General features: G+C 40.6%; 1 protein-coding gene across 1 annotated transcript in view; it reads left to right on the top strand.

Annotated features, from left to right (window-relative positions):
• The first annotated feature begins 12,695 nt into the window (after positions 1–12,695).
• Positions 12,696–13,987, top strand: part of LOC124597117 — a 188,640-nt gene continuing 187,348 nt past the window's right edge. The window contains exon 1 of the mRNA XM_047135918.1: positions 12,696–12,831. Coding sequence (XP_046991874.1) covers positions 12,696–12,831 — 136 coding nt within the window. The remainder of the gene's footprint in view (positions 12,832–13,987) is intronic.

Genomic DNA, 13,987 nt, shown 5'->3' with positions numbered 1-13,987 from the left:
CTTGTACTTGATTGAACTAGAGACGTTGAAAAATTTGGTGCTGGACTATGATTCGAATTCGTATCTCCTCTTTCGAGGGTCTGACTCTCTCGGAACAGTATAGTTCAATCATTTCGTACCTTTTCCCAAGACTGCAAGCTTCTCTAGGTGTCCTCCAAAGGTAAGTATGTGGGTCCGAATCCTGATCCAGTAAAAAAATATTCATAATTTCATTTGAAGTCCTATCACGTGCACACCGGCCTGCTAGTGAAAATTAACGTGCATTTTTAATGTCTGTTCATGTGTTGCCAATAATTTCTGGTCAAACACGCACACATCTTACTGTTGGTGAGTAAGCAATTGATACTTAAGCTACATTCGTGGACGAAGAACGATAGGAGTGCATTTCGATTGTCGCTCAGGCACAAAAATTTTTATCCTTATTTTAGATTCAAACACCTAGCAGCTGGTAAGAAAAACCGATACGTAACATTTGATTTTACTTAGTTAACAATCCGATTACATGTTGGGTTCGTATCTCCGTCACAGAACGTCACATCATGCGCTTCATCTTTAAATGCATACACACTTTGTTACTTCTGAATTGAGGTATATAAGACATCTTTCGTGGTTAGTTAACGGGGATGAAAGAGTCTTGATAGCAGTCCCGGTTTATTACAAAAACTGTCGTCTTTTATTTTCAAGTTTAGATTTGGTAACTGATATTGGCGAATATTTCGGTAATTTATGACTCTTCATGGCTAGTCAGCAACACGATATGACTGTATTAGATTAGATTAATACTTGTTCCATACGTCATGACTACATTTCATAATGAAGTGGAACGTGTCATTTTAATGCAAGATTTCTTTACAACAATTTTTTACCCTCTCTCTCATTCTTTTTTATTTCTCTCTCTCTCTCTCTCTCTCTCTCTCTCTCTCTCTCTCTCTCTCTCTCTGGGTGTTGTGTGATGTCCTTAGGTTAGTTAGGTTTAAGTAGTTCTAAGTTCTAGGGGACTGATGACCATAGATGTTAAGTCCCATAGTGCTCAGAGCCATTTCTCTCTCTCTCTCTCTCTCTCTCTCTCTCTCTCACACACACACACACACACACACACACACACACATTTTCTTTATATTTTTGTTCGTTTGTTGTGCTCGACTATTGGCGAGGCACGAAAACGTCCGTGAATGAGTTTCTTAGTTTTGAGTACAGTTACGAAAGAAATATCAAAACAACTATGAGAATTACTGATTTATGATGCTTAGTTAGCAGTCAATTCGGAGTATTATTAGTAACTACGCTCCAGTCCCTAAATCTAGTTACAGAAATGCGAATCAGACGCATTACGTATTCCAGGCCGTAGCAGCCGCGTCTTTGAGACGCCAGCTATGGTCACTTCCCAGCCCGCTGTAGGATCACATCGGTTCGTCTTTTTCCTGCTGGTACTGTAACTGAGATTTGGCAACAAGGCAGGGTATGTTTGGCAACACTGTGATCGACGAGTTACTTCCTAGTGTGCGCGGAATTAAGCCTCAAAGTTCACTTGATTTTTCCTGTCATTTCCAATGAATAACATGAGTTATTATCGCTTGAGGTGTAACAGAAGATTGTAAATTTACGGTTTTCAGCCCAGGAAAGCCGTTGCACGTGGAAATCGCAACTGATCTTGTTCTTTAAATAGCGGTTTACGAGTTCTAGCCACTATTGGCCTTGTAAGAGGAAAGCGTAACACATACCTCTTCGCTAGCTCTGTAGTGACGTGCTGACCTGTGAAAAAGCGTCTGTTATGGTTCGCGGTTCCAGTCTAGCTGACTGTAACGTTTTTATCCCTTCTGTGAAAGAGCTACAGGCAGTCAGATCAAACATCGATAAGCAAATCGCTAGAAAATACTTTCAGCTCATAGTGCAATGGTGAAAAACTTACAATGCTGCACAACATGTAACGCCTCTTTCCGCTGCTGTCAAGCAAATTTTGGGTTTCTAGGAATACATAACATTATTTACGAAATGCCACATTTACATACCTGCTGAGTATGACACAGCGTACCAATAAATCACAGTCCCAATCGACATCTAAGTGAGTAGTATTTTACTAATTCGTGTGATTAGAGGACCTGCTAGACAGCTGCGGTATGTGGGTTGCATGCGAATCAGACGAAATGTAATTCATGTCGTTCGGATACTTTTGAGCACGACTGTACCTGCAAAATTACATCATTTTGTGACACGTAGATCAAAAGATAAGCATTGACATGCGCAAAAAACCAGCTTTTCTTGAAATTCAGCTAAAATTACAAAGAATATATTCATCCAAAGTTTGATAGCGAGAGCACCTACCGGTTTCCAACGAATTTTAAACATAATTTCAAAGCTTTTCTGCACTTCTCCTCGGTTACAGCCACGCAAAGCAACGAAATGGAAACGGTTAATCGCTTAATAAATGTCCGTCGTTCATGCAGTGAAACCTCGGCGACGTTTGAATTCTTTATATCTGTACTACTATATTCGTTTACCCATTTAACAGACAGTATCCAAATGTACCACTCGAGATGGCGACTAAATTTTGTGAAGGGTGGTCAACAAGTAATGGAACACATTTTTTCCGAACGCAGGTTGGTTTTATTTAGGATTCCAATATACCATGTTATTCTCAAGTCTTTTAGCTACAAACTCCTATTTTTCAGCACAGTATCTGTTCAATGCGGCGCCCTTACGCAACCTTACTGGGATGGCCTGCTCGCCCGCATGGTACCGATCTATTGGTCGACGTTGGAGCCAACGTCTTGCTGGATCAGTAACCCTCCCATCATCCACGTACCGCTTCCCGCGAAGTGGATTCTTCATTGAGCCAAACAGACGGAAGTCGGAAGGTGCGAGATCTGGGCCGTAGGGTGAATGACGAAGAACAGTCCAGATGGTTGGCTTGGTTCAAATGGCTCTGAGCACTATGGGACTTAACACCTGAGGTCATCAGTCCCCTAGACTTAGAACTACTTAAACCTAACTAACCTAAGGACATCACACACATCCATGCCCGAGGCAGGATTCGAAGCTGCGACGGCAGCAGCAGCGCGGTTCTGGACAGAAGCGCCTAGAAGAGCAGTCCAATGAAGTTTTGTGAGTGCCTCTCGGGTGCGCAGACATGTGCGAAGCCTTGCGTTGTCAGAGAGAAGGGGAAGTTCGTCTGTCGACGAACGTGCTGACTTCATTTCTTCAATTTCCTGAGGCTGTGTGTGGCCGGCAGGTACGCGGGAGGTCGGATAGGTTTGCGTGACGTCGTTGCGATGATGACAGACGCTTCTCCCAACGACTCACCGTGCTTTTGTTCACTGTCAGGTCTCCGCAGACATTCTGCAAGTATCTGCGAAGGTCTGGATTTCCGCCAAAAGAAACTCAGTGATAGCTCTCTGCTTGGATGGCACCTCCATTACAGACGCCATTTTGAAGGATACGTACAGCACCGCCAGGTATCGGAACTTCATGAAACTATAGAGACTGAAGCGGAAATATTCCACGATGTCCAGCAACAAATTTCGCATTATTTCGACCGAAACTGAAAGAGAAAATATTGAACGCCCCTCAAATTATTGTACCGACACATAGCTTAGGAGAAGAGCTAGCTTTTAAGAAAAGTGTAAATAGTTTTCAGTTTCGGTTATATTAATGTTCACAGAATTTGAAAACAACTTATATGATTCTAGCACACACGGCCTATGACTATCGAAATAAAAAAAAAATACATGAGTATCATCATAACAGACCTTATAAAATTGGCCGGCCGGTGTGGCCGAACGGTTCTAGGCGCTTCAGTCTGGAACCGCGCGACCGCTACGGTCACAGGTTCGAATCCTGCCTTGGGCATGGATGTGTGTGATGTCTTATGAAAAAAGGGCATTACGTTTACGGAGATGGTGATTGCCGTATTGTAAGGTATATTTTTTTATTTTTGACGCAAACGATTTTGTTACAAGTCTCTGACGGTGTACATGTACGCTCAAAAGAAGAAAACTAACTGCGCAAATTATGTTTCAGTAGTTTGTTTCCATTCTCAAGTCCTTTGGAATTTGTATATTCTTAAATTAGACTTCTGCGAGCATGAGGTTCTACATTTTTAATCCAGTCGTCCTTTACATTCGCACCTCAATCAAATGTTCTGTCTTTTATTTAAGAAAATCCAGTTATAGAGGAAAGAATTTTGCTCAAGAAAATAATAAATGAGCTTGATAGCGAAACCATTAATAATGTTAGACATTTTCAGTTTAATAACTGTAGCTGTTGGTGTGCAGGAGAAATTCTGTGAAGTCTAAAAAGTAGGGGAGATGTACCGAAAGACTGGAACGTGTGAGGGGAAGGCCTCAATCGTAGCTGCATAGCTCAGTCAGCAAGTTTTGCACACTGGTGTATTTACACTTACTGAGTCTGCAGATACGGTATTAGTATATGGGTTTTGTAATGCAAACGCTGTTGTTATTAATAGGGAGCACTGTAGACGATTTCACAACCACCTCTATTCATCTTATGAAAAAAGGGCATTACGTTTACGGAGATGGTGATTGCCGTATTGTAAGGTATATTTTATTTTTTTTATTTTTGACGCAATCACTTTGTTGTGATACAATCATAACCGGTTTCGGTCTTCAGAGGCCATCTTCAGATGCTATTGGCGTCATTTGATGAACAAGTGTTCATGCGTTGTCAACTCACATATCTGTGGTCCACATACGAGAATATGGCGCACATAAAGTGTGCATAGCCGTATCATTTACAGCGGAATACATCTTAGAGAGGAAGATGAATGTAAGCGATCGGAATATGCTCGTTGGCTAATTACAAATCACCGAGCTATTCCATTAATTTTGATTACTGATGAAGCCAGTTTTACTCGTGGCGGTATCAATAACACTAGTAACGCACATCGGAGATCCAACAAAACCCCACATGCCTTTGCGGAGAAACGTTTCCAAGAGCGCCTCTGTGTAAATGTGTGACGTGATGTGACAGACAATAAGGCTCACATAGAATTGATGGCATTTCCAGCAGGATAATAAAAGCTTGTTCCCAAGAGATAAGTGGGATTCTTAGCCACATATGTAATAGCTCTCTGAAGCAGGGTATTTTCCCAGATAGACTGAAGTATGACCTTGTTAAACCACTGCATAAAAAAAGGGGATACGTCTGATGTCAACAACCACCGCCCTATCTCTCTTCTGACTGCCTTATCCAAAATTCTTGAAAAAGTAATGTATTGTACAGTAGCTTCAGACCTTTGTAAAAATAAAGTTTTAACAAAATGTCAGTTTGGTTTCCAGAAAGGTTTTTCAACCGAAAATGCTATATATACTTTCACTAATGAAATATTAAATGCTCTCAGTAACCAGAAGTCACCCGTTAGGATTTTTTGTGATCTCTCAAAGGCTTTTGATTGTGTAAATCATGGAATACTTCTAGATAGGCTCAAGTACTTTGGTATGAATGGGACAACGCTGAAATGATTGAAACCATACCTAACTGGAAGAGTGCAGAAAGCTGAAATAAGCAGTTCACATAATATGCAAAAAACTGGTGATTTCTCAAACTGGGGAACAATCAAGTTTGGGGTGCCGCAGGGTTCGGTCTTGGGTCCTCTGCTGTTCTTAATGTATATTAATCACTCGCCAGTCTATATTCACGAAGATGCAAAGCTGGTACTTTTTGCCGATGATACAAGTATAGATATCACACCGAACCGACAAGAATTAACTGGTGAAATTGTAAACGATGTTTTCCAGAAAATCATTAAGTGGTTCTCTGCAAATGGGCTCTCATTAAACTTTGGCAAAACACAGTATATACAGTTCCACACAGTAATTGGAATGACACCATTAATAAATATAGACTTCGATCAGAAATCGGTAGCTAAGGTAGAATATTAGAAATTTCTAGGTGTATGCATTGATGAGGGGTTGAACTGGAAAAAACAGTGTGAAGATCTGCTGAAACGTTTGAGTTCGGATACTTGTGCTATTAGGGTCATTGCAAGTTTTGGCGATATACATCTCAATAAATTAGTTTACCACGCCTATTTTCATTCTCTGCTTTCGTGTGGCATCGTATTCTGGGGTAACTCATCAATGAGTAAAAGACTGTTCATTGCACAAAAGCGTGTAATCAGAATAATTGCAGGAGCTCATCCAAGATAATCCTGCAGACACTTATTTAAAGAGCTAGAGATCTTCACTGTAGCCTCACAATATGTATATTCACCTATGAAATTTGTTATTAACAATCCGAACGAATTCAAAAGTAATAGCAGTGTATGTGGCTACAACACTAGGAGAAAGGATGATCTTCACTACTGAAGGTTAAATCTAACTTTGACTCAGAAGAGGGTAAATTATGCTGCCACAAAAGTCTTTGGTCACTTACCTAATAGCATCAAAAGTCTGACAGATAGCCTTATAGCATTTAAAAGGAAATTAAAAGAATTTCTGAATGGCAACTCCTACTCATTAGATGAACTTTTGGATATAGTAAGTGGGTAATTTCCCCACCCCGCACCCAAAAAAAAATTAAGTGTCATGTAATATTTTGCGTAATGTAATATCTTGTATAGACACCTTTTATTAACCCGACACGTTCCACATCGTTACGAAGTGTCGTATTCATGATCTAAGGAACAAGTACTAATCTAATCTAATATAATTTGGCTTTTGTGTTATCGAATCTTATTGCTATGTTTTGTCGAAGAAGAGGTCACAGCATTATTGGAAAAGGTTTCTGTGGTTACAATCCAAGATGCTACTCCAGGCGGGTTTAAAATGCATGCGCAGCGGAAAACATTGAACGCTAAAATGATGATTTGGCCCTGTCTGACTACACCCTGAAGCAGATCTTAGGATCTCTTAATGCTCTTTAATATATAAACTACAACCTCAACTTAAATGAATGATTAAGGCAACTAATACTACTAAATGATAAACGTTGTTTCTTATTATACATTTATTGTGGATTAAAAAACAATCCTTTATTACTAATGTCTATATTTCCTAACTAAAATTTCTGATCAATTGCCCAACTCTGTCCCTTTTCATGCCAACGCGATCTAACATAAATAACGCAAAATGACAGACATCATCTACGTACCAAACACTAGAAGACACTGCTTTCAGAGATGATCTACAGTGGTGTGGAACCTCAGTGGAAATAAACTAGCGTGATCACAGCTGTTTAGTTTTATAGCCCTAATAAGCCGAAGCAGTTAGCAATATCACTGTATATGCTGCGTCCGGTTCGTTGGAGTGATGGTTCTCGTACACGTCTGCAATGATGGAAGAACTCCAGCCACAAAATAAAACTCTTTCAAACATTAGGATGGCAGAAGGTGGTACTCTGACTAATATACTCCAATACTGTCTTCTCCTCTCTGTGTCCTACAGATGAGAAACGCGAACTCCCAGCCACAAGGACGGAGTTCAAATAACGTCTCAACGTAAGTATAGGGAGACGTGCTCTCAATCACTGAATGCTGTGTACTCAACGACGACTTCCAACCCACATTCGAAGTCCAGAATCGCAACAGTACAGTGCGTAACCCTTCTAACTATAAATCTCCTGAGGGCAAAGACAGCAAGTCCGTCTGTACCAACAAAGCTGATACTGAGCGACCGTCACACACGGGCACTCAAAACGGAAGACCTCTTCCTCTCCACCGCTGGCTTCCCAGCAAGACTTTGCTCCCCTCCGCCGTAACTGCACAAAGCGAGTCATCTTCACGAAACCACGGAATATTCTTCCTCTCAACAGATTATTCCGAACGCCGACCAACCGTATTTTAGTCTATTGTCGTCCAGCGCGGAAAGTTTGCGAGGAAATACCTATACTCATACAATGGTACACTTCTGAGTAAAAATCCTTGCAAATGACCCAGCCTACGTCATTTCCGAGGTGATGCTTCCTTGTTCCTCTCAGCTGCGTCCAAGATTTGCAGAGTTCCCGGTTAGCCTTCTGGTCCGGCTACAAAACCAGCCGGCTGTGACTCTAATGTGCTCCAGCGCTCAGATTTCCCAACGTTCGTCTTGCTACTTCCTGTATTTAAGCAGGACCAACAGACCTGTGTGGGCCTTCCACCCAGAGCTTGAGTTCCGCCTGCCATTTCATCTCCACTGGCGTTCCAACCTCTGGTGGTATAGACAATCATTCATTACACCGTTTTGATAATAAAGACACTCCGCCACCTTTCATGCAAAGGCGTTAACAATTATTTAGAAGGCGTACGTGACAATGTCAGTCTTCTTTAAATAGTCATATACACGATGTACGACCTATCAGACGATACCTAATTGTGTTTGTAGATAATGGCGAAGTATGTCGATGAGTGTTTGTAAGGTGCGAAGTTATAGCCACCTAATAACAATGACGGGTAATATCTTCTAGCATGACGGGACACCCGCACATTGCAGCCGTGAAATGACACATCGTCTGAGCCTAACATTACCCGGAAACTTGTGCGGCAGAAAGGGTCTCATTTCGTGGCCACCAAGATCTGCAGGTCTTTAGATTTTTATCTTTGTGGATTGCTGAAAGGCGAAGTCTCCAAGAAAGAGGTGAATTGACTGTTCGAATTATAAACAGTGTTTCCTCTAAAAAACATTTGGGTAAGTCGACCTTAGAAGTAAAACACATGGAGCTGTGAAGGAAAATCGAAAGTGCACTGAAATCGGAGGTGGACTTTATGAAAATTAACCTTTTGTGAATATGTCCGTTTGCGTCCCGTTCTAACAGCTGTAACTCTGCAACACAAAAATTCACATAAGTTATATGCAATGTTTTATTCTCGTTAATGTGCACTAGCGCCTGAGCTGCTCGTACAGCGTACCGCACAGCGAGCTGTCTTACGAGACTGGGAGGTAAACCAGACCCGGATGGCTCCACTTGGCTGATTAACAACCGTGCGCTGGTCACCTTGGTTTCTAAGCGCTTCCTGATGCTCGTTTAAGAGAACGCTGGGCTGGTCCCGACATCCCTCCTCAGAGAATTACGAAGCCGTAACGCGACAACACGCAGAACATAGACCACACGATTCGCAGACAGTTGGCGCGAAGAGTCCCCTCCGTTAGGTGACCCTCACCGCTGTACCATCAGCGATGGCATCTGACCAGAGAGGTACCGGTGCATAACAAAAATGAAATCTGTCAAAGCCTGAAAGAGCGGACCCAGTACAAGACGCTAGGTAAAAACAGAATAAGAAAAGAGGAAGACTATACTGCAACCTCCTGAAATACTTTCTGTTCGTCCTATATATAGCAAGAGAGGGTGTTGTATCCTGGAACACTTTCAGGCTTCGTCTCTAGCCAGCCCCGTATTAAGAGTTCAATATATTTTCTTACACCCTTTTGAAATGATAGCATTCGCTTGTTCATGTTGTAAGATTTTTATCTTATTTTTGGTGTTCAAGAAAATTTATGTTAATTTTTGGTATTCGAGGAAAGTGATATGAGCCTTGTATTTTCATCGGATGTGTCACATTTTGTATAAGCACGCTAAATTTATTCAAAAAGTAATTTTCGGTAGTCGATACGTTACGCCACAGAATTTCTGAGTACAAGCAAAGTGATCGTTGGTTCGTAGCTTGCAGAGCACAGAGGTAAATATACAGAGAAGGGTGAATTTTGAAATATATATTCTGATAAAGATTAATTTCAGAAGTGAAGATTTCTACCTAAAGTTGTTACTGTACTGCTTGCTTGCGTGTAGCTGTGTTTGATTAATGGAAGGTTTTTATAGAATTATCCTTTATTCGCTTGGTATAGTTAAATTTACTGTTCAGGCGTGATTAAATAAAGCTATCATTCCACATGGCTTCTACTCAGAAGTTATGGTTTTATGGCCGCTTTACCAGTTTAATACGAGTGATTCAATTCAGGGCACAGTAATGTTTGTTACAAAAGAATGATTTTCGGAAAGGTCATTGTGGTTGTTGAAGAATGACTATCAGTTTTCGGAAAACAGTTTTTTAAAGGATAAATTTCTTTCACTCATTTATGCCAGCGCCGTCTGCTCACGAAAGATTTTTATTTTCTGATTATGTGTGTCGCCGCGTTGCGCAGAGCGGAACAAAGCTGTACAAAGTAAAAGCAAAGGATTATCCGTTTTGAATAGTTGCGTGTCCTTGCATCGAGCTGCGCAAGGCTTTCTCTGCTATTTAGCTAGGTTGTTGCTGAATTGTATATTTTATTTTCATCATTTACCAACTTCCCTTTGACTCAAGTAAGCCACACAAATGTTTGGATATTTGCGGTAATTTCTGTGGGACCAAACTGCTGAGGTCATCGGTCCCTAGGCTTACACAGTACTTACTCTCACTTAAACTAACTTACGCTAAGGACAATACACACACACACACAGCCATGCCCGAGGGAGGAATCGAACCTCCGACGGGGCCAGCCGCGCGAACCGTGGCAACGCGCCCTAGACCGCGCGGCTACCCCGCTACAAAAGTTTGTTAGGGACAGTTGCATTACAGTAAGGATATAGTGAGACCATCCATGTTAAGCATTGCGTTTAGAAATTTTTATCAGGTCCAGTATAGTTACAGTTCAGTTAGGATTACATTTATTGTCAAGACAGTTATTCTTACAGTGCACTGCTACGTTCGCGGGCGTAATATTCAGTGTTTAGAAATTTGTGACTCAGTTTTGAGCACGAAAATTTCCGGGACATTTTTATAGAAACATGTTGATGATTTTTGCTTTCAAAACTTGTTTAGTAAATTTAACTACATTTTTATTCTGTCAGTGTTGAGTGTTGGTATTGCAGTAGATCAGATGATGGCGGCATGAGACTGTCGAAACGGGTCACAATTTTACTGCCGCGGTCTACAAATGTGTCTGCACTGCGATCGCGGCATATGAAGTGTCTTCGTTACCAACCATACCGATCGCCCCACGGCACAGCATTTGTACCTTACAAAATTTATTGAGACGCCTAACATTGTAGGGCTTCACTGTACTACACAATAAAATTTCACAGAATTGAGCTACCTCTTCCAGTCACTTTGGTTAAGCTAATTAAAAATACAGTTACACAGATTCAGTTTCGACGACTCATTTTATCAGACAGCGTTTCCGTAATTACACCACTCGTATTGTTCAGGACAGCGACACAGATACACGACTTATAAAGAGTAGTAGTTCAGTTGACTTCAGTTTCAGTTCACAAAATTAAACATAGAAACATTACACTAAGAAATGTTACAGTGTACGTCGGAAGAAATATGCTACGCAAATTAAAAAGTGTTGCGATCGAGAAAACATTTCCGATAACTTATTTAATAATTTACGTGCTTTATTATTTCTCTAATACACAGCAATAACCAGTAAGGAAAATCAGTTTAAGAAGAAATATTGTGAGAAACCAGCTGCAAGTTAAAAACATTTTGAAAGGGAAGCTATTGACAATTGACACAAATTTTCATTTTTCAAGAAAAGGAAAATTGTTAAGACATTAAAGAAATTTAATTCAAGAAGATCTTCCGTTTCAAGTTACTAGATGGTACGCGGCTGACGAAGTAAGGCTTACCCACCCAAATGCTAGATAACTAGATTTAAAAACATATAGCATTTTATTCACCATAAATCTGTGTAACTGAATAATTAACAATATCTTACTAATAACTTTAAAATGTGACACAGGATGTAAATATGCAGAACTAAAAGTATTTACAGCAGAAAATTTCATCTCATGTCTCAAGACAAGAGAAACAGTAGCATATGCTAGAATATGCTTATCGATATCCCTAATGCGCAGTTCTTCTTCTGATTCCAACATCGGTCACTGGACTGAAACACGGTCCAGACAACATCATGTTTTCCAAGGTACAATGGCCTCAAGGCACGACACTGTCCCCTACAGTATTTTGTTCTGGTATTCTAAATCTGATCTTCCTGTTCAGGGTCCGAAGAACGTAGGTATAAGTAAGATTAACGAATGTGAAGCTCTCTACCACATGACTGCCCGATGCATCAATCTCATAAGCACTGAAGGTCGTTTCTGGAATGGAGCTCACCACGCGAACGTAATAACGTTTCTAACGCCAGGGAGTGGGTGGATTTCTTTCTCGTGCTGCCGGCTTCCTCAGGTAAGAATATTTTTTCATTCTATTGCTTGGCTCTTTGATAACTGAGGCGTTTTGCCCTCCAACAGTTTAGGAAGAACGCCTCTGCCCTCTAGCGGAGAGCAGCCCCTGATGTAATAGTGCCGTGTCTTTCCCTTTATAGTCTAGTTGACGATGGGATTCCATTCATTTTCATTTTTATTTATCTTTCTTTTCTTAATAACTTATACTAACATCTAACTGATCTCTGTGTTCATATACTTAAATCACTAATTACTATACTAACATTTGACTAATTTCCATTTTATTTTACTTAAATCACTAATTTTACTTTATATTTCATTTTGTAAGTTCAGACAGCTGTTGATAATTCATTATCACTGCCATTCCACAAAAATTGTCAACCTCCACGTGACGGAACATGGACAACGGCACGCCAGTCACTCAAGGGTGTATCTGAAAAACATGAATTTCTACATACAAATATGGAAGTGTATGTGTGTAAATGGGGGGTGTACATATAGATACATTTGAGTGACTGATGTGACGGCTAAGAGACCATCTGTGGAAAATACGATCCGCTATATAGTAATGGCAGCTGGTCTGAATGCATGCAGCAATGAAAAAAAACAGTGCCTTCCACAGTTTCATTCCGGTCGCTCTCCTTTCTGTTTCAGCGGGAACCAACCTGGTGGGCAAGTTCACGCAGAGCGTGCGGCGCATCGTCCAGGACGTCAAAGACGAGGGCACCTCCAGTAAGTACAGCACAGCACACACTCCACACTTGTAACTTAGTTGCCCTATTTAATTCTTTTATGTTGCTGCTAATGAGTAGAAAATATGGACTGACAAAGGGACAGTGTCTAATCGTCATCAACGATTTCGTCAAAGTTTACGCTACATCTAGAGCTTGGCCAGAAATGAAAGTGGCAGAAGTGGGACCTCCAGATGGCCAAGCTATAGAAAAAAATAGCATTTTTGACGCGGGTCGGGCGACGCATGAGCCATTTATAACGGGCATTCAGTAAGTAATTTCTGAAAGCAGGTTGGTTTTATTATGGTATGTTGATAATTTTTACTTATGGACCGTCTGCAGGTAATGCAGGTGTAGGTTTAATAATGAATAAAAAAATTGGAGTACGGGTAAGCTACTACAAACAGCATAGCGAACGCATTATTGTGGCCAAGATAGATACGAAGCCCACGCCTGTTACAGTAGTACAAGTTTATATGCCAACTAGCTCTACAGATGACGAAGAAATTGATGAAATGTATGATGAGATAAAAGAAATTATTCAGGTAGTGAAGGGAGACGAAAATTTAATAGTCATGGGTGACTGGAATTCGTCAGTAGGAAAAGGGAGAGAAGGAAACGTAGTAGGTGAATATGGATTGGGGCTAAGAAATGAAAGAGGAAGCCGTCTGGTAGAATTTTGCACAGAGCATAACTTAATCATAGCTAACGCTTGGTTCAAGAATCATGAAAGAAGGTTGTATACATGGAAGAACCCTGGGGATACTAAAAGGTATCAGATAGATTATATAATGGTAAGACAGAGATTTAGGAGCCAGGTTTTAAATTGTAAGACATTTCCAGGGGCAGATGTGGACTCTGACCACAATCTATTGGTTATGAACTGTAGATTAAAACTGAAGAAACTGCAAAAAGGTGGGAATTTTAAGGAGATGGGACCTGTACAAAGTTTCAGGGAGAGCATAAGGGAACAATTGACAGGAATGGGGGAAAGAAATACAGTAGAAGAAGAATGGGTAGCTTTGAGCGATGAAATAGTGAAGGCAGCAGAGGATCAAATAGGTAAAAAGACGAGGGCTAGTAGAAACCCTTGGATAACAGAAGAAATATTGAATTTAATTGATGAAAGGAGAAAATATAAAAATGCAGCAAATGAA

Source organism: Schistocerca americana, chromosome 1 (genome assembly GCF_021461395.2).
Source record: "Schistocerca americana isolate TAMUIC-IGC-003095 chromosome 1, iqSchAmer2.1, whole genome shotgun sequence".
In the NCBI taxonomy this organism is placed as follows: Eukaryota; Metazoa; Arthropoda; class Insecta; order Orthoptera; family Acrididae; genus Schistocerca; species Schistocerca americana.
This window is presented reverse-complemented; position numbering and strand designations above follow the sequence as displayed.